Source organism: Gouania willdenowi, chromosome 5 (genome assembly GCF_900634775.1).
Source record: "Gouania willdenowi chromosome 5, fGouWil2.1, whole genome shotgun sequence".
NCBI classification, from domain to species: Eukaryota; Metazoa; Chordata; class Actinopteri; order Blenniiformes; family Gobiesocidae; genus Gouania; species Gouania willdenowi.
The window spans coordinates 24,524,516-24,552,242 of record NC_041048.1 but is presented as its reverse complement, the minus strand read 5'-3'; the positions used below and the strand labels follow the sequence as shown (position 1 = coordinate 24,552,242).

At 37.7% G+C, this 27,727-nt stretch overlaps 2 protein-coding genes across 5 annotated transcripts; one reads left to right on the top strand and one right to left on the bottom strand.

Moving 5' to 3' along the window:
* Nucleotides 1–1,778: 1,778 nt before the first annotated feature.
* On the top strand, nt 1,779–24,495 carry LOC114463864 (transcription factor 7-like 1). 4 transcript variants are annotated; one of them, XM_028447700.1, is made up of 10 exons: nt 1,779–1,811; nt 21,233–21,455; nt 21,928–21,989; nt 22,099–22,161; nt 22,372–22,444; nt 22,552–22,659; nt 22,751–22,845; nt 23,734–24,056; nt 24,143–24,225; nt 24,312–24,495. In XM_028447700.1, exons 1-7 carry the CDS (start codon nt 1,795–1,797, stop codon nt 22,808–22,810), a joined length of 606 nt encoding a protein of 201 aa, XP_028303501.1. In that variant the 5' UTR covers nt 1,779–1,794; the 3' UTR covers nt 22,811–22,845; nt 23,734–24,056; nt 24,143–24,225; nt 24,312–24,495. The 4 variants fall into 4 exon arrangements, with proteins under 4 accessions (XP_028303501.1, XP_028303498.1, XP_028303499.1 ...); XM_028447697.1 differs by having other exon boundaries at nt 22,297–22,444; XM_028447698.1 differs by lacking the exon at nt 1,779–1,811 and adding an exon at nt 17,721–17,876 and having other exon boundaries at nt 22,297–22,444.
* Nucleotides 6,873–17,964, bottom strand: ubap1 (ubiquitin associated protein 1). The gene is made up of 7 exons (XM_028447696.1): nt 17,797–17,964; nt 12,490–12,536; nt 12,241–12,365; nt 9,347–10,144; nt 9,074–9,232; nt 8,453–8,554; nt 6,873–8,377 (listed from the first exon to the last, which is right to left on the bottom strand). Exons 2-7 carry the CDS (start codon nt 12,527–12,529, stop codon nt 8,237–8,239), a joined length of 1,365 nt encoding a protein of 454 aa, XP_028303497.1. The 5' UTR covers nt 12,530–12,536; nt 17,797–17,964; the 3' UTR covers nt 6,873–8,236.
* Nucleotides 24,496–27,727: the final 3,232 nt, after the last annotated feature.

The window sequence follows — 27,727 nt, the reverse complement described above, 5'->3', positions numbered from 1 at the left end:
AACCATGTCGTCATTTTTTGTCAATTTTGGATTATGTAAGTTTTATTCAGTGTAACATTTTCAGGATGGATAATGTACACTTCTGGTAGAATGTCCTTTACATTCAGTATATAGATAATCCAGTATATAGATCATAGGTGGGCAAACTACGGCCCGTGGCCACATATCCGGCCCGTTGGTCTTTTTAATCTGGCCTGCCGAAGCCAAAATAAACAATTAAAACACAAACAGGACCACCTTACTTCGTCATTTATCTCCGCTTACGCCCGCCCTTTTTCCAGCCGCCCAGCCAGAACACATGTAAACAAAGACAAACATTGGCTGAGAAAGCTGCTCGTAACAATGATGCCTTCAAGGCCATGGGAAACCACAACACATGTTAACCATTGAATAATCTACATGCGGAACGTTACTCATTAACATAGGACCCAATCTGTTACGTTTTTTACACGTTGGAGAATCAAAGTACGTTTGTTGTTGTTGTTTTATTGCGGGATCTCGTGGTGTCGCGTGAATACGGCTGGCTCACAAGGCAGCACTACGCTGCCGTGACGCGCCAGGTGGAGATTGACCGAGCAGAACTAAGTCGCTGACACAGCCTCACCCTGGATTTCCGCTGGATGCGTATTTGCACCGAAACTGCTTCGCTGCGTAACTTCAGCACATTCTGCAGTCCAGCACTGTCAACCGCTTCCGGTTTTGCTGCGCATCTGTTGCAGCAAGCAGAGGGCAGCAAGGACTCAGGAGATCCCGCTAATTTGCGTGTAATCGCACAATACATCTGTGTGATTCAACCATGGATAAATGCAATATTTATATGTGAAATATGATTTTAAAAGTGCTCGGGTCGGGCCAACCATGGTATCAACGGAAAGGTCTGGTCTGGATGTGAAACCAGATGGAATCCGGCTTTGCTAAAAATGCTTTAATCCATTTTAAAAAGTTTGCCCACCCCTGATATTGATAATCCGAAATGCAGTGTGATTGATCAATCAATCATTTCCATTTTTAGTAGCCGTTATATTGCCTGGTATCACCTTTGACATGATCTGTCGTGTTTGTGACCCAATTCGACGCAGCGGTTGGACAAAACAGTGGCCTATCGTCTTACATGAAGTAGTTCTGTGGTTAGAATATGTGCGAATGACGAGAAAGCGCTGTAGCAGCTCTGGTGAGTGTTTGAAACATCTGAAACAGCTGACTGACTCAGCTGCTGCTGTGATAAACACACACCGTGGAGCAGCGTTTTTGTCAGACTCACAATCATAATAACCGCTTATATAGCCATGTGTTTTAGCTTTTGGCTGAAAACAATAACAAGAGTGTGTGGATAGCAAAAGAAAACCGCTATTGTTATCACCCTCTCAGAGCGAGGCATGAAGTCTGTGTCTACAGACACACTCAATCATGCAAATGCATGAAGGCCCAAAAACACCCTGTTTTTAGAAGCGTCATTAAAGTGACTTTTCAGAGGGCTAAAATTCCAGAAAACAGACGAGTTCGGGAAAAATAAACCTTAAATACTTTGCTGTTGTGGTTCTTAGAACAAACTGTTCCACCTTGTTTGTATGTCTGTGATCAGTCTGTGTGCTAAGAGCTCCAGTAGCTTTTGTTTTTGCTCCAAAGCATGGCATGCTCAGTTCCACTCAGTTGCGACAGTGTGAAGCAGCTCCGCTCTTTTTGCCCCTGTGCGAGATTCTTGCATGGTCCTTGTCTGGAGAATGTGGGAGGATAATGACCAATCATCAGTGATGTAATAAGCTGTGATGGTAACGAAGGATTCAGTGGCTCAGGATGTCCCTGCAATGCAGGTAAGAGCGACTCATTCAGCCCTGCTCAGCTTTTCTTTCATAAACTTCTGTGACATATAACGTACCGTGGCACTAAATTACAAAGCATGTTCCTGAAACCCGGATTTTCCACCACGCTATATGGTCAGAGGTCTTTGCAGATCAAATGTGCAATTGAAGTCGTGATACGTTTTGCTTTGTTGGAACCACTTGGGAGTTTATTCAACATCCCATCCAGGGTCCGTTGGTCTCCTGCCGGGTGTCTTGCTTGCTCTTGCTTTATGTCCGAATGGTGACGGACTAGATGAGCAGTGATGTTGGTTGTGTTACCACATTATGCTACTTTTCCGAAGCAGAGTTTGCATTCAGCTTTGGTCATGTCCAAATTCGTTAACCCTGGAATTAAGCAAAACCCAAAGTATATCTAAACTTTAGATTTTAATCGCACCGGTGCTGCTTTAATCTCGGGTGTTGGTTTGTCCACCATCTTTGCCCGCCAAAAGGTAAATCACAGCTGCTGCAAGTCTTCCATGTAACAATCACTTATTGGTGCATTACCGCCACCCAGCGGTCGTCCACAAAAATGTGAAAAATACCATAATTTCTGGGAAGCAAAATCGATTTTTTAAATCGTCACCCAAAAAAAATCGTAATTAATCGTAAAATATTTTTTTCCCCCCACCCTTAACACCTAGTGGTCAAAAACATAAGACTAACAATGATTGGAATCGATATGACTGACATATTACAGTTACAAACTTGTTTCCAAACAGGTGGAAAACTTTGGCACAGTTGGGGCAAAGTGGGCTTCCGCCTGAACTGTCCATACATTAGTTCGTATATGCCGTGCGGCTGCCATCCGTGGCGCAAATTGCCCTCAGCGGGCAAACTTTGCAGCGCAAATCATTACATTATTAGCGATTGCGCTCCATTCTTAGACTTTCTTTGTGGATTTGGCAATTGGTTTTGTCTTGGTCTCGGATGCTCTAGTCTTGAGGACAACTCCATTTGGTTCTCAGAAGACACCTCTTGTTTGTCTTGAGCTGTTACAAGACAAAAAGCTGCAGAAGCTGCTTTCTGCTTTCTGAAGCATGTTGAGCATAGATTTGCAGTTTAGCCACGACAACTTAGACTTTTTGGATCAAATTTTAACTAATATTTAAGGCCATCTATCCAAACTGGTTATGCTCATATCTAGAACAAGATCTACAGTATATCATGAGAAAGGCTAAGAAAAATAATGATAAACAAAGATCTGACCTCGAACTGGACTCATTCTAAGACTCATTACACTGATCTCAGTCCACACGCTTGATGCAAAAAATATCACATTAAAAGAAATGAACAATCAAAACACTTTTTAAAAAAAACAAATTAAAATTATTAAAATTACCTCAACACCTTCCCTGTAGCTCGGAGGGGGCGAAGGCGCAGACAAAAGAAACCATGGCATTCCCTCTGATGTAGGTCTGGTTCAGAAGACAGAAAGTCCAAGTGGTGATGGGGTGAAAGCAGGGGGACGGAGTGTCAATTTGCACACATCCATGGTGAAATAGGGACACAACTTTGAGCTGGCGTGTGTGTGTGTGTGTGTGTGTGTCTGAGTGTTGAGTGCTCTGCCCCATCCTTCAGAAATGAGTGGCAGCCTTCCCAAAACAGCTGCCAACGTAACACAGACTTTGCGATGGCTCCATTCTGCCTTTCCACCAGGAATCCATCGTGTATCCGGCCGCAAAGCCCGGTCTTTTTGTTGAAAAAATTTGATTGACAGCATCAAACGACCAGCTGACCAATTCCAATATTTTCAGTTTTTGGAAGAATGCAGACAGGGTCTACTGTTAGATCCACAAACAGAAGACAGCCGATATAACAAGCATTGAGAGATAGGGAGGAAAGTGGGAGCAAAGAAGATTATGACCGCTTCCACCGAGTAGTAGAAGAGAATAGGTCAATGGGTCTTGAAAGTATTTCCACATCTCACACAGTGTGGGCGTGGCAAGCCTTTAACTCTGGTCAAGATTGCCATTTTAACCCCTGAAACAGTAAATATGTAATATCTTTGCTGTACATGCATGGTCTTATCTATCTGAAACTTCACACAAATGATCACCACCTACTTGTGAGCATGAAAATTTAAAAAAATTCATAAAGAATCATAGGAAGGGCCGAGGAGGCTGAAACCTGCGTCTAGGTAATCAGCTTTCTGTGGCTGACATTTCATACACTGCAACCTATGGTCTACAAAGAAGTACGTCACTCTTTAAATTTTTAGGGATATGTCTCTGAATATTTTACTAAACATACTAAGTCCTCTTTGCTCTCCTCCTGTCTTCTTAAGCACAGCTAAAAATCATTTAATCTAATAAAATCTAAAGTTTATTCAATTGATATGAGGTTTATGTTAATTTAGTACTTGACTCTAAAATAGCAAAATTTGGTCTAAATATTCCCAGCGGTTATGCTACATTTTTCAAAGGTAATGCTCGTGTGACTGATTTCTCACTCCTCCTCAAATTGGTCCTTAGTGGCAGGTTACACACACACACACACGCGCACGCGCACGCACACACACACACACACACACACACACACACACACACACACACACACACACACACACACACACACACGAGAGACAGAGAACAGAGACACAGAGAAAATGGAGACATTAATGTAACTACATGAATGTTGCTATTTTGCAACATTTGTTATTTTTGTGCTATGTAAATTATGCTTCTGTAATGTCTTCACGTGTGTACATTTTTCAATGTCACACTTGCTTTGGCAATTTAAATGTTTGTCATGCCTGTGAAGCTTTTTTGAACTCAAATGACAGAGCAGATCACCATAATGATCACAATCCCAAACACCTATGCACACACACTTGTGGTCAGATGCTTGACAAACCCACCATAGACACAACAGACAACACTTTAACCAGTTGAGCTGAGAAGAAAGAGACAAAAAGCCTCAGAAATACCTGGATACAGGCTGTCACAGACACTGTCCCTCTTTTTTCTTCTGCTTTTTCTGAGAAAGATCACCACAATGTCTTTCTTGCATGCCGCACCTTCCATGAAGAACTCTGGCACTCCCCAGCCGAGTCACAACCCACACTTTGAAAACACTTGATATAGAGCACAAGTACATTTTATGGAACGTTCATGGGAGACAGATGCCACAATCCGCAACCAGACCTCGTGCCATACGGAATGAAGTTTGACTTTGAACGCAGCCAGTAAGAAGGAGTCGCCTCTTGCCTCGTCAGGCATGAGGGCCCGTTATTACTGCTTGCAGTTTTAATTGGTTTAGTACTTGTAAGAGAAAAGTTCTCACACACACAGAAAAGCACTTTTGCAGACACGTGTTTTACAATTACAAATAATTTTTTCACAGATTTTTTTTTTGCACACAATCTTTATGACCCTAATTTGACCCAGCGTTATTACATTAAAATCACTGACAATTAAAAAGTGGTCATATTTAAGAGTAACACCCAAAACAAAGTCTGCAAAGTCCTGTAGGCTTTGTTAAATTTAGGTGGATGATAGACCAGCGCAAAGAGCACAGTCAGAGGACAGTTTATCAGAAACACTAGGAGCTCCAAGCTGGAGTGGATGACAGCAGGAGACAGCAAAAGGTGGATTTAAATACGGATGCCAAACCCTCCACCTTTGCCGGTGATGCGAGGGGAGCTGAGGAAACTACATTCAGAGGGAAGAAGTTCAGAGAAAGGAGCAAGTTCATCTTCCCGGATCTAGGTTTCCAATAAAAACATAAAATCCAGGTTGCGTGAAGAGAAGAAATCCTTGAGTAAAAAAAGTTTTGTTGGTGACGGATCTCACATACATTAAGGCCAAACAAAGATCAAAGGTCAGATGTAGATTCAGATGGCCCACACCCCGTCCCCCGGTGTGAACACGCCAGCTGGAGGGATACATTTTTTTCCAGACTAATAACATTTTTACTTTCCTCATTCATTTCTATTAAGAAATTTCAACGTTTTTCAACTATTAAGAACCTTCATTCCCATCTATTTTTCAGCCGATTTTGACCATTCAGCCTTCAACTCATTTCAATGTTTTCAACCCATTTAAACTGTTTTCAACTTCTTCCAATCTTTTCAACCTTATTGCTAATGTTCGGCTATTGCTAGCGTTAGATAATGCTAATACTAGCTGATGCTATGCCAGTACTACTAATGCTAAGCTAATGCAATTGAACGCAGGCATCTGCATTTTCTTCAGGAAACGCAAATATTCTAGTCTGTGTTGTTACCATCTTATTCACTGCACTGATCAACTTCAAGATGTAGGGGAGTTCTAATAGTGCAAGAAGATCATTTGTGATAATAAAACAGGACCAGCAGTAAGGTGTAAGATGAGAACATTTAATCATTGGAAATTTCAAAAATAATTGAACAATTTGCAAACCAAATTTTAGGTTGTGTAAAAACACTAATGAACCCAAATGTATGAAAAATTAATATTTCACTGTTCATTAGATCCATTCTACAGAAAAGTGAAAGTCAGATTTATATCAAAATCCTTCAACAGACATCCCCTAAATAAATTACATTGCATCAAACTAGAAGACCAGAAAACTCATGGACAGTTTTCAAAAACATGTACCAATCTAATTTGTGTGGACTGAGTGGCAAAAAACTAGACATTAAGTTACTTGAGGTGAAATTGAAAAACAAAACAAAAACCCACACACTTCAACTTTAGTTTTGGTTTTCTAGTGTATATTTAGCAGAAGGTAATTGAAACTGCCTAGTAAACATTTTTGCCTAACAGATGGAAGCATTTTTTATTGTGACTTTGTTTGTGATGTTAGTAGGTTAATAAGCTAATACATAAGAACATTTTTGCAATTCACTTAAGCACAAATGTTCTCAACAAAGTTATATTTCTTGCCTTTTAAGTGCTTAATCTCTTAAAATTCCTTCTTTAACAGTTCTATTAAGAGCTTAAGAAATGTACGGTGTAACGAGTTTTTAATTCTCAATAAACATAATTGATACCAACACAACTAACTTCAAATAAATGTGTTCTTTAAAATAATCACATTAAAAAGATATATATATATATTTTTTATTACCTTTTCAGATGTTTTATGGAGAAATTGTGGAGACACCTATGAAAGTACAACAGGCATTCACTTGAGACTTAACAGTGAACAAATAAAAGTTGAGCTGGAACATTTGTGGTATGTAATCTGATTACAAAAACGAGTGATAGAATTCAGTTAAAATAATCTTTCCTACGTGCAACCACTTTCCCAGCTAGGGTCAAGGCTCTTGCTTCTATTCAAACCTCAAAGTGCCATTTAACAATCACACAATATTTCTATTGCACTGCCATGTGGATGAACCCCTCCCCTTCACACTTCTTTTTTTCTTTGAAAAAAAAAAAAAAAAAAAAAAAAACTTTTTCCAGTCAGCAAACAAAATGTCTAATACAGTTAAAACGCATTACATTTATCATCTCATATCAACATAAACTTTTGAAACAAAGTGTCAGTGTTCTATTTGAATAAGCCAATATCCAGTAGATGTGTCTCCGTATCTTAACTTTTTAAAGAACTTCTCCTGCCCCTCACTCTTTCAACAAAGCCATTACAAAACAGTTTGGAAATTAAAGAGAGGCAATAGCACTGTACTGTGTTGTGAGTTGAGGCAACTGATAATTATATGCAGTTCTTAAAACAGAAAGCAAAGAAATGATGCATTTCAGATTGAAGTGAAAAAGTGCCCAAATAGAAGAAAGTCATGGATTAATAAAAGCATAAAGAACCACACACACAAGTGCACAGCAACACAGCACAGAGGGCTATATCTACTCAATTCCCTCTCTGGTGTCTGTCTTTTTCAATTTTCACCTTAACATTTGTATGTTCATGAGGTGTGCTCCTTAAAGCCCCAAACCCCTCCACCATTTACCACGTCTGCACAATGCAGTGGAAGCTGCAGATAGCAGCTTGGGTTTTTGGGCTTTCTAAAGGTTTCAACCCACCTGGTTTGGCAGTTTTACTAGCAACCAGATAAAAACTTCCAAGTAGAGGTAAAAAAAAAAAAAAAAAAATGGGTAAAAAAAAAAACAAAACAAACAAAACATGCCACAGTCCAGATTCTCTCATAATGCTTTCGAAGCTTGATCCATCCTACAACTTTTAAGAAAGTTAGCAGTATTACATCCTGAAACCATACACCTTTATGACTTATGATTAAAGATTTATATCACCCTCCTATCTAGGCACACTGTCTTTATTAAGTGCTGAGATGCGTTTAAGCACAGAGAGAAACAACAGTCTCCCAGCGGTCCCTTCTGCTGCCAAGGCAAGGGAAGGACATGGCGCGACAGCGAGGCAGAAGATAATGGGGCTGTTGGGAGGTAGAAGGAGACATGCCCCGTGAAGAGTTTTGGTCAGTTGACAGCCTTGGCTCAGCTAGCAGTAGCACGAGCCATCAGGTCCTCCAGAGCCTTGTCCTGATCATTGTTGTGGACAAGCAGCACTTCTTTAATGGTGTCCCGCTCAAAACCCATTTCTCCAAATCTTGACATGAGTTCAAGAAACTGCAAGGCCTAAAAAGGATTAAAAAATGGTAAAGAAATGCCTTTCTTCATCTTATGAAATGGTGTATTTACAATTACATTTACCTTTTCCTCTGAGCACTGGTAAATCTCTAAGCATTCTTCGACTGCAGAAGAATCAAAGCCCCGCTCACACAGACGACCATGGACAAACAGATAGTCCAGTACCTTTAACAGACAGCAAATATTAGCTATCAGGTAATTATAAGGAGTCAGAAAAAAGTTGGAGAGTTAAAGGACCATTTGTATCTATTCAGAAAATGTTATGCAGTGTATTTCAGAACAGCACAAAACACCCCAACATTTAGCATTTTTGTAAGGAATGTGGTAAATTATTAATCAAATGGAATTTTCTGTTATTAAAAAAAGTGTTTGAAGCACATTACCCCCAATTCATATCAGCAAGGTTCCCCTTTATGGTATCAGGTAGACTTTTGGAGGTACCAGTAGTTGTCGACTCTTTAAAAGAAGGTGCCTAGAACCTTTATTTTAACCCTTACTTGTACTGAATTATTTTAGGGAAAATCATCTCAATTTGAAAAACAAATAGGTTTAAATTTTTTCTGCAACTATTCATGGTCATTTCCCATACATTCAAGACTGGTACACCAGAAAGGACATAACTTTGTTTTTACTAACTTGAACTTTTTAGAAACTAATATTTTTTAGTTAGAGAAGGGATTGTACCTGCTCCACATTCTGCCCTTGTCTCTGCATGGCTCGTAGAACACCTTCGTAAGAGTATCCCATGCCCACAAGCGTTTCTACACATTGTCGTTCTGCTGGAGTCATGCTGAGAAGGGCTCCACCACATGGCAAGCCAGCCGATCCTGATCCCGGATTGGCCTAATTTTTAGAAAATACAATAATATGTCAAAGCTCTATTTAGTAATTATCACTTCTAGGTAATCTTGAATTAATTACTGAAATCAATAATAAAGTACGTCTTCTCACACTTACCGTTTTGGGAGTGACACTTTTGGTTGGCTCAGGGGAAACAATAACTTGGGATTTTGGAAGCGTCTGTGGGCTGCCGTTAATTTGATTTTTTCGTGGGGCAGGCATAGGTATAGGACTGTACCTTACTGGTTCTGGATCACCAGAATCAGAAAGCTTGGGAAAAGTCAGGGAGCGGATGTTACAAGGTCGGTCATCGGCTTCAAACCCTGCTCTACCAGGATGGCTAACTTTTTTCAAGTCCAACAAGTCGACCAATCCGTTCGGTTTATGGGTAAAGCCTTGTTTGATAGAGAGGCTGGTGTTGTTGATGGGTGGAGATGGGCTGTTTCCACGTGATGTTGATCCTAGCTGAGAACCATCTGGTGGAGACATTGAACGTGAAGGTTGAGGTTGGCTCTGAAGGATACTCCTTAGTTCTTCCTTATCGTCCAAAGTTTTGAGTTCCAGCTTATCAAAGGGATCTTCTTCTCGCTCAAAATCAGCTAGATTGAGGCTGTGAGACAGGGGTGTGCTGGGCTGGGTTTTCCTAGGGCCAAGGCTTGGGGCAGGCAGAGGAGTTAGAATTGCATTATGGCTTAACCCAGCCAGAACAGGGTTAAGTGCTGGTGGGAGAAGGTCCTGGTCCTCTGTGGCCGACCTGGGATTCTTCCTTCCACCAGCATCATTGTCCTTAGCCAGACATTCCCTGTTTTCTGTGGCGAGTTTGACTGCTGCCTCTTCGGTTCTGGCCTCGGCTGCTCTGGCCTCAGCTAGTTCTAAACCCCACTGAACGCTGCGCCTCTCGAGAGAAAAGTCATACTGTTGAAGAAATAACCCAGATCAATAAAGAGAGCACATAAAAAAAGAAAGATTGATCTTACCGTTTGAGGAACTTTAAAATCACAACAGATTGAGTTTAATAAAATATTTTCCTTATTAATAAAGCACAAGAAACAGGGAATATGTATAGACCTTAACAAAACCTGTAAACAATTAGCATTAATCATTGCAGAGCTACAACTGATTCTGTTACCGAACCCACATAGTACGAAAGTCAAGGAATCTGTCATTCAAACTATCCCTAAAGCAGTGGTTCTCAAGCTTTTTTGGGTATATCCAAAATACAGAACATAACAAAACATTGATTGCAATCTGTGCCAAAGAGCTTAAGAAAACTAAAAATTAATTTTAAGTCAGCTATTAAAAGATTGTTTATTGCTCCTCTTTACTTCACATGCCAATGTAAATCATTACTTTTGCACTTTAATTCTACGTTTTGTTCCTGGTCGCATATCTAATTCAATCTAATGATTGAATGCTCTCAATTTCTGCTAATTTTTTAAGGCTATGCATTATTAATTTATTTTTGTGTAGGTGTTTTGTTTAGTGTTAATGATCATCATTGTCAATGAAGAAAGGCATTTAAAGTAATAGTGTCATGATAAAACCAGTTTATTTTAATAGGAAGTACCCAACGATGAGTTTGATATATGACATGTATAATGAATTATTTGTAGCATAACAGAAAAACAAAAATAAATTCAACATTCCTGAGCACTGTGCAATCAGCATTGGCTTTTTCCAGAGACCAGACCTATCCACTGATATTACCTTAAAGGGGACATATGCAACTTTTCACCTATCTCCATTTGTTCTAAGAACCCCAAAATATATAGTAGTAGTATAGTATTTGAGGTTTATTTTCCCAAATGCGTCTGTTTTCCAGAGTTTTAGTCTTCTGAAAAGTCACTTTCTGAGCAGTTCTGAAATCGGGTTTGTTTTGGGGCCTACTTATGCATATTCATGAGATAAATGCTCACTCACTTCATGTCTTACAGTGTGATCAGTGATCACCAAAGCCATTTTATTTTTGCCATCCACACACTGTTATTGTTTTCAGCCAAAAAACCCAAAAAACTGCACATTACTGTAAAACACATGGCTATTTAAGCGACTATTGTTTTTATGAGTCCGTCTCAGCGCTTCAGGGTCTCAGAGCAGCAGCCAATCAAACTCTCACCGGAGTGTTAAGCTGCTAAGTCACATTCTCCTTCTCCTACAGGATTAGTGCATTTAATGTGATCATTTGTTTTCTCCAACCGCTGCATCACATTGTGTCACAAACACATCAAATCAGCGATACAAGGTTTGCCAATGCGCCAAACCACAAGAGCGAAGTACACGTCCAAAAAAACTGCAAAAGTAGATTTTTCATATGTCCCCTTTAAATCATTGAAATAACTATTAGTAAATAGGCAGAAAATATAATGCCTTTTACATTTTTTGACTTTGACAAGGATAATTTACACATCTTACTTTATTTAGGTTTTATGAGGTTTTGACGTACTTAAGAGCATTGCAACACAGTAAATGATAATACAAACATCTATCTAGAAAAGCAAGAAATCTCTGTGTCTGTCTGTACCTCAAATATCTCTAGTGTTCAGGGACAGACAAAGCGCGCGCACACAATTTATAATTTAAATGAAGTTATTCTCAGTCAGCTCACTAAGTTACATCTGTTTGTATATTAATTACTAACCTTGGATGATAATCACCTCTGTACTAAGGAATGTTGAACACTAAATAAATAGTTTTATTTGTATGAATTTATGCGTCTTTTATCAGATTCTACCTAAAATCTCAGCATTGGTGCAAACTATCAATTTATCATGCGCATGTCCCATAGAATTAAACCAGGGAAATCGCACACGCTATTTTACTTTGCACCTGCAAATAGACCCCTTTAGAACACTACAGAGTACAGAGTATGTACACCTTTTTTGTACATCCAACCTTGAAACACATACTCATTTGGCCATAATTGACAACTCTACTTAAGCCCCCACATGAATACATACTTCCAACGAGGACTGTACTAGTCTGTTTAAAACAATTCAGGCATGTAGGCCTACCTGTGTTTCCCCAAGTATTGTGTCACAGTCTCGCACACAAAATCCAACAGGCAGTCCCACTTTGGCTGGACAACGAAATTTATCATTTATCTTGAAAGGAACTTCGTCAAGGTAGCTGATGGGTCCTGTGTCACAGCAGAGAAATGGTAAATAGGTATTCTCTGAAAGATGAGACTTAAGATAATTCCGAGTTTCTTCAGACTTAGCACAAAGTTTTTTAGAAAATGGAAAAATAGTAAAAGCTCTTGCCATTGTTGTATGCATCTGATCCAGACTTCCTTGCAGCCATTTAGTCTCTGAAATAGAAAATAAATGTTAATGAGAAATGGCATTACCAGTGTTGAAAGAAAACAAAGAAAGAAAAAAGTTAAGAATACGACATTGACTTGAAATTCTAAAATGCAATCACTCAGACAGGATCCAAAATTAAGGAGGAAATTTGCACCCAAAAGTTGCCTACAAACAAAGGTTCAACATTTGGGCTTGAATTATGAAGTTATAATATATTACATGGGAACATTTAGCTAAAACAGCTGATTTATTTTAAACTTGGGATTGAATTTTTGTCATGGATGTCTGGTATTCCCTCTACACTGGTGTTTCTTAAACATAGAAGCGTGGCCAAAGCAGACTGGGTAAAACTCAGTTTGGGAATTACTATTCCCAGCCCTACTAAATCAGAAGCTGGACAGCTAGCCATGGCCCAGGATTGGAAGATGCTGGTTGATATTGGCCAGCAACTGATCTTTCCAACCGAGATAATGACTACCACCCTCAGGCCAGACTTGGTACTCTGGTCCCACTCACTGAAGACTGTTTACATCATTGATCTTACAATCCCATGGAGAATTAGGCTGAAGTGGCCTATGAGCACAAGAAATTGCGGTACACAGAACTGGCAGCAGACAAGGATAGAACACAAAAGTCTATCCAGTTGAAGTGGAATGCAGAGGTTTCTTCCACCATTAGGCTGCTGAAAGCCCATGGGATATATGGTCAGGCTCTGCGACAGACAATTAAATCAGTCTCTGATGTAGAGCTGCAGCTAACAATTATTTTTTTAGTTGACTAATCAATGGATTTTTTTTCCCGATAAGTTGACAAATTGATCAATTTCTTTTTTTTTGATTAGTTGACTAGTCACGATTGTTTTTCTGTTTTGAAGCACGTATTTTGGACAGCTTTTTAGGGCACCTGCTTAAATCCTTTCACCTGTGAACATGTCCCTGTTGTACTGTGACAGCATGTTTTAAAGAGAGGCTTGTTTATTAGTTTCAACTAGGGCTGGGCGATATGGCCTTTTATAAATACCGCGATATTTTTAGGCCATGTCACGATACACGATATATATCTCGATATTTTGCATTACCCTTGAATTAACACTTTGATGCACAAAATCACACCAGTATGATGATTCTATATGTCTACATTAAAACATTCTTGATCATACTGCATTAATATATGCCAATTTTAAACTTTCATGCAAAAAAGGGGATATCACAACTAAGTCAAAGTTGACATAACTGTATTTATTAAACAGTGAGTGGCTCAAACATAAAATTGTCAACAGAAAGTGCACGTTCTGTGCAAAATTGTCACAGAGACATTTCAAAACAAGACATTAGTGCAGCATGCAACTCACATGGCATTTCAAAACACAAAATTAAAGTGCACTTTTTGTACATAATGCCACTACAATATTTTAAAAACAAATAGTGCCCTTTTGTGCATGTTGTCATTAAGATGATGTAGCCAATTGTACATTTACTGTTGGTTAATAAATTTTTTCTCTGAGATTAGTTTCTAGGTTCAAGTGTGAGTTGGGAATGATTACTAAGATGTGCAGAGAATAGACAGACAATTTGTTGTTTATAGAAAATAAGTACCATGGATTTATTATATTACAGAAAATAATAATAAACAAAAGTGGTCTCAAAACAAACTCCAGTTCACCCGCTGGGATTTAGCTCAGTTCATAAGGCGTCACAGCCTGGGGAAAAAAAAATAGTTCCACTCAAACGAAAAATGAAGTCAGTCCTACCACCCTGGTAGGACTGAAGTTCGTTGGGTTGGTCCACTGGAAGAGAACCTAATTAAATAAAGTTGATCCTACCACCCTGGTAGGATTGAAGTTCATGCGTTCCTGGTAAGAGGATCGGTGCGGCGGTCCTACCGCTCTGGTAGACCTGCAGTTCACCGTCCACTACGTCATCTCCGTGGGTAGTTCACCATCTTTAGATCCATGGGGGGTTTAAAAAACCTGGCCGATGCAATCTGAGTCGCCTATACAAAGTCCTCCGTTCTGCTGCCGATCGCTCCTTTTGTCAGGTGCAAGGCACAACCGCTGGTCTGCACAGTTAGTAAAGTGCTGTCTGCTGAGCACCGGGTGTGCGTGCTACCGTTCATATGCTGCGTTTTCAGCTGCTGCTTGATCGTTTCCCGTATTCAAGCCTTCTCCTCCCGTATCTCATGCTTCCTGTTTATACTAGGACACTGGTCTGTGATTGGCTGGCGTGTGTGCGTGTGGATGAGTGACGTCAGTGCAGTCTATTAGTGCGGTGAAATAATATTGTATATAAATAACTGAAGAGTAGATGTTATAATAAATTTACTTCTGCTAAATATAATATAATTGAATAATATAAATATAATACATTTCTTTATGACGTGGGTTACAATGACATTTCAAAAAAAAAAAAAAAAAAAAAAAAACAAAAAAAAAAAAAAAAAAAAAAAACCGCGAGTTTAACGGTATGGTCATTTTCAACACCGCACAGACTACAAGCTGCGATATATCGAGTATATTCGATATATCGCCCAGCCCTAGTTTCAACAGCACATTCCTTAATTCATACGAACCACAAACACATGATCAGCTACAAATGCATGTAATAAAAAAAAAAATCCTCAGTGGTGATTTCAAAAACAAAGTTCTACTAGTTCTAATGCTAGTTTCACAGAAGTTACATAATGTACCAAAACCAAAGTTTCCTGCCCCATGTTTAATTAGATGGCACCTTTTTGAAGTTGCATCATGCATAGGAAGTTAACCTCAATCTAACTCAAGTCAATCACCTGGCAGTTATGTCTGTTTATAATCATAATTTCAACCATGCCTTAAAGAACCCATGCCGCCACATGTTTTTCCAATATAAAATATAAATTTGGCAAACAAATAAATGATTGATTGCGTACGTTTAGCAAATTTTGTTGTTTGAAGCCTGCATGCATAGCAGTACTTTGTAGCTGTGGTTTCAACTCCATATAAAGCCGGATACATTAATATTTGGCATATTTCAATAGTAAAGCCTCCGATTTTCCGTTCAAAATTCCCCCAATTCCATTTCACTTTACCAATTTCTGTGACATTTCTGCATCAGTTTACCATATCCATTTGTTGTTTCCTTGGATGTCTCTTATTAGATATCATTACTGACTTAATTTCCCAAAATTGTGCCAAACAGGCTTAATATGGTTAATTGAGTATATACTAACTATAACCTGCAAATTGCTGTCTATTTGCCTGCAAAAAAAAGAAAAAGAAAGAGGTGGCACAAGGAAGCCGAGAGGACTAGCATGAGGTGAGACATTGAGTTCCCTATCTGGCCCATGCAGAGTAGACCTCTGCCTGTAAGGCCCAAGTAAGGACGGAGGTCATCTGTCCCCCTACATTGGGGGAGAAGACACCTCGCCTCTGCTCTACGGGGTTCATCTGGAGACACAATGCAATGGTGAATCTTTTATATCGTACATTTGATGTGTGTAGTCTTGGTCTCACTCCGTTGCTAACATATCATGAAGCAGGCTAATCTACTCACAGCAACGCTGCTACTTTGCAGTCGCACGTTTTCGTCATCCGGAGAGATACTTATGCTGCCAGATTGGGTCCCCGGGAGAGAGTGGAATCATCAATTAGTCTTGTTACAAACTGTCACTACAACCAATAACCAATATGATTCTTCCAAGCAAAATAGCTGTAAACGTGTCTCACAAATGAAGTGTTAATTTATCTCCTGCAATATGTGATCTATGATAGGGTAAACTTCACTACAGGTAAATGATAGCAGTGGCCATTATTATTTTTGCACCCCCTGGTGGCATTTCCACATATAATTTTACAAATCAAAACACATTAGACAACAATATATGGAGCAAAAGTCATGAATATTCATTCATTGAGCAGAGGACCATGCGAGCCTCCACCAGAGGAGACTTAATAATACCCCACAGGTGCACCACCTTAGGTCAGACGGTCCCGTCTGTCCGAGCATTCCATGTTTGTTCATTAACATGCACGGTCCCAATCAAATAAATAAAAAAAAATAAAAAAAATATATATATATATTTTTTTTCAAGTTTATTTTTAGATATAATAAGATATATAATGATTTTCCGTTCATTTCATGTCATTTTAAGGAAGAAATACTATATCGAGATAAAAACTACCAGTCAAAAGTTTTACAACACCCTAATTTTTTTCAGCCTTGAAAGCTGGTGATACTAAATCCTACAGGTGTTCCAACTTTTCTTGATCACTTACAACCCCCTCTGTCTGCATAAAAGCAGTGTTGGAACGCTGTACTTTGATGAGTCAAAAGTTTAGAATATACTTGGTCTATGAATTGACTCCATGATTTATTTTTCAACTCACATTGCTTATTTGTGTTATGCTTTCATTTCACAATAAACTGAATCATTTTCAGTAAAAAAAAAAAAAAAAAAAAAAAAAAAAAACTGGAAAAAGTGTGGTGTTCTAAAACTTTTGAACATAAATATTGGGATATAAATCTACAAGCATTGAGCATTAACTCATCATTGTTGTGGTTTGGAAAAAGTTTTGTTTTTAACCTCAATTTAGCGCTGTGGTTGTGTTTATTTAGGCTTTAAGTAATGCCTATATGAAAGATCACGTGACATGATTTTGTTAGATTCTTTTATCTTTATTTGTTTCGTCTAGTAAAAAAATAGCTCAAAAAGAATTGTCAAAAAGTTATCAATTAGTAAAACGTTTAAATTCTCTTATACAATTATTCAATTTATTGGTTGCAAAACAGATAGAATAATCAATTAGAAAAATAACTTTTACCTACTACTACTACAGGCCTAAATCAAAGGATTTTGAGATTTTTACACAACTCTTTAAAAATAATTTAGCTGTATAATTGGTTCCATGGTAATGCTTCAGAAACTACTGATGTAAACATTCAGTGACTACTAATTATCTCATGTAATGTATTCAACTTCAGATCTACACTTTGTTAAGTTTGTTTGGCACTACTTTACTAACCGCACTAATTTGACTTAGAACCCTTGCTCTTAATTTCTTCCCCAAGACAACTACACATATTACACAGAGTGAGGGTTTGACACCAGAGTAGTAAACATGTTACTATAGTGTGGCCTACAGATGCATTGCCAGGCTTACTGGCTAACGGTGCTAGGAGAACAAGTATCCACGCTAACACGGTTAGCCTCTGTTAGCAGTGGCCTGCTGTATCTGCCGTCGCCGCCCCTCACACACAGCTCAGCGCACACACCAGTGCAGGCGGCTCTCACCAATATCTGCTCCGTCCCGTCTTCACTGAATTCAAACGACGTCTTCTGACAGCGGCGCTCCAACCAACACCGTGTCTGGGGTGAGTTTTATTTGCTCTGAAACCTCTTTCCTGCTTCCGCGTAAGTCGCCATCTTGATTTGTGGAGCTTTCTTTCACTGTTTCCTGTCTGACGTCACTGGTCACGTACATGGCGTCAGATCATGACGGGGCTAAAGTGTAAAATATGACAAAACAAAAATACTGATGTATTGTGAAAGAATGATCTACTTTGCCAAGTTCCCTTTAATGTCATCTCCTTTTTAAGTTAAAGTTGTAGGCATGAGTTCAGTGCTAGGTTTGTTAATAACTAACAAACATGCATCCTCTCCTCCAAAGGCAAATGACATGACTGCTGTTATGATGACCTAATTAGATATTTTGAATAATTTTGGCTTACTGTCACACATTTTTTAATTAGTCAGATTAGAGAAGTAAGTGGATCAATGTTGAATATGATTTAAATAGGAATACTACTACAATTACTACTACTGCTTTACACTACGACTACTACTTCTGCTATTATACTACTACTACTACTACTACTACTACTACTACTACTACTACTACAACTACTACTACTGCTACTACTACTACTACTACTACTGCTATTATACTACTACTACTACTACTACTACAACTACTACTACTACAACAACAACAACTACTACTACTACTGCTGCTATTATACTACTACTACTACTACAACTACTACTACTGCTACTACTCCTACTACTGCTATTATACTCTACTACTACTACTGCTATTATACTACTGCTACTACTACTACTACTGCTACTACTATTATACTCTACTACTACTACTACTACTACTACTATTATACTAACTACTACTACTACGACTACTACTACTCTTATTACACTCTACTACTACTACTATTATACTACTACTACTACTACTACTACTACTATTATACTAACTACTACTACTATGACTACTACTACTCTTATTACACTCTACTACTACTACTATTATACTACTACTACTACTACTACTACTCCTATTACTACTCCTACTATACGACTACTACTACTCATACTATACTACTACTACTACTACTATTATACTCTACTACTACTACTCCTAAAATACTACTACTACTACTGTTACTACTACTATACTACTACTACTACTCATACTATACTACTATACTACTACTACTGCTACTACTACTACTACTCCTAAAATACTACTACTACTACTGTTACTACTACTATACTACTACTACTACTACTACTGTTACTACTACTACTACTACTACTACTACTACTACTGTTACTACTACTACTACTACTACTACTACTACTACTGCTGCTGAAGAATTTTGGCTTACTGTCACACATTTTTTAATTAGTCAGATTAGAAAAGTAAGTGGATCAATATTGAATATGATTTAAATAGGAATATCCATATGAAGGGTACTACTACAACTACAATACTACTACTACTATTACTATACTACTACTATTACTACTACTACTATTACTAGTATTACTACCACTACTACTACTATACTACTACTACTACTACTACTACTACTACTACTGCTACTAGCTTTGAGCACTTATTCTGGCCTACTCAGTATTTTTAAAGCAGTATAACAAACATTATCAAAATCTAATTCTAGGGGGAAAATATGTATCTGGGGTCACCATAAATGTGTGATTTCAAAATGGGGTTCCAACCCAATAAAGGTTGGGAACCACTGCTTCATCCACATTAGACAAAAACAAATATGTTGTTTTTTTTTTAAAACAGCATATTTTAAATACACGTTTTCCATGGCAACCGTGACATCTCTCACCCTATAGAAACGGTTAGAAAGAAAACAAACAGTTTTGTTATTGCACGAGTTCCCGATATACCCATAATAGTGATGCACAGACTACAATACAAGACGGGAGACCCAGATGAGACATTTGCGTTAATTTTAGTTTGAATTAAAACACCGGAGGGAAAACAAAAGATCAGTTGTGTGCATTGTGCAAAAAATAGTTTACTTTGCTTTTCAGCTCCCGTTAGCACCTTAATTCTAAACATGTAGCATGCAGCTTGCTGCTAGCATAGACATTATATGGCTGCTAGCACCTCAATGCTAAACATGTAGCATACAGCTCGCATGGACACTCTGACAGTGCTAGCTACATGCTCCGAGGATGCCGTGTCTTCAATCCACACCCGACAACATGACAGGGTTCAGAGCCTAAATGAATACGTCCATTACTGACTAATGAACAAAGTCACTGGACAAATGCTTGTAGTGGACAGTCGATCACTCTCGGTGGTGGAGGATGTGGGGTTTGAAGCGGTGCTACAGAATATGGGGCGCAAGCTAAAATAAAACAGCAACATTTAGCAACAAACCATGTTTAAAAAACGTATGTGATTTTTTTTTTTTTTTTTTTGTTACTGTGTATGGAGGTAGATTGGTGTCTTTATTATTCAATAATGATAATAATAAAAACTCAAATCAAAAAAGACTTTAATCAAAAATAAATATTTTCAATCAAAGAAAATCTGTGTTTAAATGCAAAAAATGTAATTGCATTTGAACACTTTTTTATTTTTATTGAAGTCATCTATGTTTTGTATTTGGGCCATATTATGCATAGTACATTTGTGTTTTTACTATTCAATCAAAAAATAAAACATTTCAATCAAAGAAAAAAAAAATCAACATTTAAATGTTAAATCTGAATGAGATTTTATTTTGGTATTTCAGGTGAATTTGCATATTAGCTAAATATTTAGTTTCACCCGTGACATTTAGATTTAAAATTTAGATTTAACATTTAGAGTGTGTGTGTAAATAAGTTTCCCATTGGGGATTAATAGAGTGTCTCTAATCTCTTATATATATATTAGAGAAACTCTATTCATTAATTAATATATATACAGTATATATCTGTGTGCATGTACGCAGTATTTATATATACACAGTTGTGTATGTATATAGTATAAATACTGTTGTCATATATACATAAAGTCTCAGGAAGCAGGATTATAGTCTGTGATTATTAAATGATGGAGAAAGATTAGATTAAATATGTTTTACTTCTTTCTAGCCCTTTTCATACATGTTATGCTGGATATTATAGGTGAACACATCTTTCCATTCTAAGAGTCAGTGTTAGAAACTAACTAAACAGTGCAGAGGCCTGTCCCGTAAAGTGTTTTTATTTTATTTTTTTTAGTTATAATGCAAGAATTAAACTTCAATATTTAGATAAGACAATACAAATAAAGGTGATATCCAGTCACATGGCTGCTTATACTGTATTTGTCTGCTGTGTGAGTTTAGTTTCAGGTCTGTGTTAAATGTTGGTTCCCATCCATGAGCCTCAGCAGCTTCTTTATTCTCTTTACTTTGTGCTACAGGAGACCAAAGACCATCCTGATGGATCCTTTGGACGACTTCTATAGCTTGGTCCAGGAGGAGGAGTGGAAGAGTCTCCTACCTGAGGTTGATGATGTGGTGGAGATTTTTCCAGAGATCGCAGATGTGGTGCTCTGGGCTTCTAACCATATGGTGTCATCTCCTCCTCCTCCATCTCCTCCTCCTTCTTGTTACTGTCCTGCTCCACCACCAACTGGACTCCAAGTAAGACATCACCAAAACACATGAAGCCAATCTGGGCAACATCCCAGCATGCATTTGTTCATCCATCAATGAAAATATGTTTTTAAATTTTTTTAAATGGTAAAATGTGGGAAAGCTTGATTATTTTATGTATGTTAATAATTGTTAACTATACATATGTGTTTAACTGTACATAGAACTGTAAAATGGTTCCCCAGGTTTGCGTTAAATTATGATTGATAATTTTTATAGGATTATCATGGCAATTACAATTGCAAAGTCAATTATCTGAGCTAAATTACAATTTAATTACAATTACGACAGTGACGTATTTTTAAAAATGCAATTACAAATATAACTACACCATAATTGTAATTAGTTATCAATTCTCGTACACGGTTATAATTATAATTGACCCAACCCTGGTGTTTAGTTTGTTGGTGGATGGTTGATATCATGACAGAGTCTAATATTTATGTTTTTGTGTCTCCAGTCTGACAGCATTCCATTCCTCATGCCTGAAGGAAACAATTTTTTTCACCTTTTTGGAGAACGGTAAGAAAAGCAAACAAACAAACAAACAAACCTGATCGATCACAGATGTTGGTCCACATGTTTGTGACATGATTTCTCATCCAGCGTGTTTATGTTTTTATCTTTATAGAGATTGGGATGGTGTAGTGGCTGCCATGCCATCAGAGGCCCTGGAACCCATCCCAGTTCCAAAGTGAGTGTGCTTGAGTTGTTTTAATTGTCTTTTTTCTGAGTAACTCTAGATCAGAGTGTCTCCCTGCTCTCTCTCTCTACTACTCTCAGCTACTGTTTTCCTGCCCTGCTCACTGTTTGCATTTTGTTCCTTCAGAAAAAGAAAGCATGAGGAGGGTAAGGGGTCGTATATCAAGAAACCTCCTAATGCCTTTATGCTTTTCCTCAAAAGCCAGAGGAAGATGGTACAGGTAGAGCTCGGCATTAGGAACAGTGCCGTCGTAAACAAAGTTCTTTCTGAACGCGTACGATTGTTTGTTCTTTAATGAATGATCTGTGATTTTCACATTTTTATCTTCAGTGTGTGTGTGTGTGTGTGTGTGTATGACACTTTGTTATTGTTCATCCACAGTGGAAGTCATTGCCAGCAGAACAAAGAGACGTCTTTAAGGCAGAAGCCGAAGTGGAGGCTAAAATTCATGCTTTGAATAACCCCAGCTGGAGCAACAAAGTGAACTACGTAAGTCTACACATCAACCTTAGAGGTGATGACGCCATGACTGTGGAAGTGTTTTATCAGCTGACGAGAAGTTGCATGTGTCTGTTTTTAGGGGAAAAAGAGTAAAAAGTCCCGCACTAAAGCTCCACCTCTGCCTCCATCCTCCTGCTGATGGGACTGTGTAATAAACATCGCTAACAACTAACGGTAAGTCTCATTACTCAAAACATCATTTCATTTCATCATCATTTTTTGATTTTACATTTGTTTCAGCACAAATGTAAAATCAGGTAATCAGTTACTATAAAACAAGAATGTATCTAAATTGATGTGCAGACACAGACACACTCTCTGAACACAGGTTTAATCTCAACTGTGTGTTTATTTGTCTTAGTCTAAGACCCGTGTCAAACTAAAGGGCCGGGGGCCACCTCAGGTCCTTTAGAGCGACCAATTCGGCCCCTCTGGAAAAAGTAAAAACAACAGAGAAAACGATATCTCAGCTTCTCCAAATACACAATTTCAAAGAAACTCAGTGTTTTGATGCTTATATCACATGATGGCAGTCATTTTTAGTTGCAATATGTTGAAAGAACTCTCAGTTTTTCTCAAACTGTGACATTTTCATCAATTTATTTCACAGAGGTCCCTGAATGAAATTAAAACTTTGTTGCAAAATCAAGGAAATTTAAAGGGACGAATAATTTGGCCCCTGAACTAAAAAGAGTTTGACACCCCTGGAAAGATGATTGAGGATTGCTAATGAAAGTGAACCACTACTAGTAATAATGAATCAATAGTCTAAAAGAAAAATGAGGTGTACCTTAAAGTGATGTTCAGACACAGACACACTCTCTGAGAACTAGTTTAATCTCAGATGTGTGTTTTAATGTCTGTCTAAAAGTATCAAGGTTTGCATCAATTTAACTTCAAATAGTGTCTGTGCTCTCCATAGATTGTTTGAATTGCATATATCAGCCTTTTAAGATGGCCTTTAACCCTTAGTTGATGTTGTATTCTATCATAGAGACTCACCTAGAAACAAGCCTGCAGTAGAATCAGAAAACTCATCAGCTGTTCTCTATATTTTACTAGCACCAAAGACAGCAACGACAACAACAGAAGCAACATCAACAGCAACAACGGCAACGCCAACAGCAACATCAGCAGAAATTAAGTGTCTTTACTCAAATAATCACTTCATTTTACATATTGTTTTATTTCAGAATTTGTGTAATCAATAATAATAATCATTTTGTGTAATCAATCAATTAGTTCATGATGACTCAGCTTTTGTTAAATATTTTACTAGCACCAAGGACAGCAACGACAACAACAGCAGCAAGGTCAGCAGCAAAAGCAACATTAGAAACAACAACAGCATCAGCAGCAGCAACAATAAGGGCAACGTGATTGATGTGATTGATGTTTTCAGTCGGCCTTTAAGAGTTTTTTTTTCTTTTCCAATTGCTTTCAAATGAACTTTCTAATCAAATGTCCACAGGGGCAGACCAGCCTAGGATCATGCAGGAGCAGATGAGCGGTGCTGCCATGGCCATGCCTGCAGATACAAATAAAGCTTTCGAAGTATGCTCGCTCCTGTCTCTACATTTGGCTCCTGGAATGTCCGCAGTTGTTTTCTAATAAAATGATCTTCCTCCATTGGATTTCAGGCTGAGTGGGAGGCACTTGAACTCACCAACCACCAGTGGGTGCTGGAGAACGTAGAGGAGGACCTGATGAACAGGGAGCTCGACTTTGAGGGGATGTTTAACAAGGAGCTCCCCAGTGGTATTTTCTGATCATGGCCTGATCTTTTTTTTTCCCTTGAAGCCTTTGAGTTCTTGTTGTTTTAAAAACCAGTATAAAAGTCTGTCAGCTGTCCAAAGGATGCAAATGCTTTTGTAAAAGTCCAATTAAGTTACATTGCTTTTTGTAGCTGCCTTGTGTTTTGTATTTTATTAAAACTGATGAAGAGGGTTTCTATTGTGTGCAGTTTTTTTTATTTATTCATGATCTAACAATCTCCTCCTGTACAGTGTACATCAGCAATTAAACACTATATTTAATATTTTGCAGCCTCAAAAACTGTCAATGAAGTTGACATCAAACAGTTGAACACAGACATGACCATTAAAGAACAGTCATGTGGAGACAAGGTCATCTATAGGGGGGGGGCAGGGGTACAGGGGAGAGACTTTTGGGGCCCATCCATAAAGTCAGCAAAAAGATGGTCTATTGTTCTATGAGTCTGTCATAACCACATTTATTTATTTATCTGAATAATATCCACTGTTATCCAGGAAGTGTATTATTTACGCCATAGTGTATAGTCATCTTAAAGATGTAAATCCTTGTTTGAATCAGAAATAAAATAGCTCATAAATATGAGGTAGTAATAAAAAGGTATTATACTAAGTTCTAATTATGAGATAGTATTTGATAATTATAACTTCTGAATTTTTTTAATCATTATTTTACTATTCCTAGCTTCTTTTTTTAACTTGCGGAAATGGGCTTCCATAGGATTGGCCATTCTGGAATTGTATACATAATTTTATTGATATGGCCAAATATAATCCAGCCAGAAAACGAATATCAGATTTTATCGGATTGCATCTAAATTCTCTGGTATATATTATATTATATATATTCAATTGTTGAATACTGCAGATATTATGTTGATGGTTAAAATGTATGTAACCAATTGGTTAATAATAAATGGGTCAGTTTTTCTCATACCTACTGTTGCTGACTAATGTTCTCTGTTTGAGTATCACTTGATCAAGACTTTTCTAACATTCCACACTACAAAATAAGTCATAAAAGTATGTATGATTCTTGCTGATATCGTATCGGGTCATTATTGGTATCGGTTAATGCACAAGGCTGCAATATCGGTATCGTTTCGGAAGTGAAAAAGTTCTATTGGGACATCCCAAGTTTTTATTCACAAATAAAGGTAAGATCATACACAATGTCTTTTTTTTCAGACCCTAAAAACCCTGTTAAAATGTAAAAAAACAAATAAATGTATATATCTAATAATCATATATATCTCATATAATCTTATAATAAATCAGACATGAACCTCTCCACTCGTCACTGGTTTAGAGATGAAAGAAAGCTGTTTTGTTTTAGCAGGTTTTCCTTCTCTTGTCCCATATGTGAGAAAAGCAAGTCCTTTTCATCCATCCACATTTTAGTGAAAAAGCAGAAAAGGATTAAAAAAAAAAAAAAAAAAATTGATACTTAGCGGGAGCATATCGATAATCGATCGTGCGGAAAAATATCGCGATATATCGGCATATCACACTCCTAGTTACAACTAACAGTTAGCCGGCTAGCTATTAGCTAACTTTAGATAGCTTTGACGAACCAAAGTACCACTAAGTAACGTTAACAACAGTAGATAACATCAACAGAGCCACTGGGACCTACTGCTACAACAAGGCTATAAAAAGAGATGGAATACATTTTTCCTGCACAATTTAGCTACCTAGCCGGCTAACTGTTCGTTAGAAAACTTAAATGAATTTTTTGAGTTAATGTTATCTTAGGAATGATAGCGGTTGCGGCGCTAGCTTTCCAATGTATTTGATAGCTAGCTACTACATGGTTCCCTTTGGCTGGAATATCAAAATGTTAAAGTTTTATACTTACAAAGCTTTCTGATGGTGTAAAAAAAATAAAACTGCAACTCCGACCGTTGGTTTTTTAAGAGCGCAAGCATCCGGTGCGCATGCGCGAAACGCGTCTCCATCCGGTCGGTCTATTTTACAGCAATTATTGTTTTATTGTACAAGTTGAAACAATATACTGTAAAAATAATTTTAAAAATAATAAAAAATTTATGTTTCGAGTGAATTCCGATTTATTTATGGGTTTTTTTTTTTTTTTTATCTTACTTTCTGTTTAGTATATGATTGTCAATGTTGTGTATTGTGTTTTTATTCATTTTTTTGGTGTGTGTTTTTTTAATTAACAACTAAAAACATCACAATACAGTTTCATATTTAAACATGTACTATTAAAATATTTAACAAATGTCGTATGGTCGCTTTACATTCAAATATCACGCCCCGTAGCTCTGTCGTAAATATTGCAAGTGAAGTGACGTCATGGGTTAGGTTCACTTCCTTGCGACAATCAAAAACCAAATAGAAAATAAATCGGGATTTAATCCAAACATACATTTATAATTATTCTTAATTGGCAGGGTTTTAACCTTTTAAATAGTACACAAACTGGCGTAAAGTAGGCCGATCGGATGAAGACGCGTTTCGTACATGTGCGTGCGCCGACCCCGTGGAAGCTTTTGGGACCAACGCCGGCGGTGACACGATGTGTTCAGTATACAAAGAAAAAGAACATAAAGAAATCCTAGGAGGAGCTACTGACTTAAATTCTTCTTTATTTATTGTTTATTATGATTATTGATACTATTTTTTTTTTTTTAATATTAGTTGATGCTTGTAAATTACTCGCCTCTCTGTCCCCTTCCTTCTCTCTCAGCATTCTTAACAGAATGCCAAAAAGGAAATACCTGAGCCTGATAATAATGACTAGTTCATACCCCTAAGTGCAATTGCCTAATTTAAAGGTCATTGTGCATGCTATTGACCTCTTACCCCATCTTGCTGTACTGTACTGTGCTGTGCTGTGCTGTACTGTACTGTGCTGTGCTGTGCTGTGCTGTACTGTACTGTACGGTACTGTACTGTACTGTACTGCAGCAGCAGCCCACAAACACACTACAGACTTAAGAGTAGGCTACTGTAACCTATGTTTACTGCATCAGATTCTGATTTTAAGAATAATCAGATTTGTGTTGGATTTAAAGCTGCAATTAAACTATTTTCATAATCAAGTAAATGGTCAATAAATGAAACGGATTAAACATTTAGCCTCGTTATTCATTCCATAGTGAATGTAGCAGCAGGTCACGTAGACTTTATTAGCTACATGTGTCCATATATCAGCAGTGAGAGACAGTTTGCTGTTGGTGTTAATTTAAATCTTCACTTCCTTTGAAGTCTCTTCATATTTTCTCTCCATGAGCTTTGTAAAATGTGGCGTTGAGGGCAAA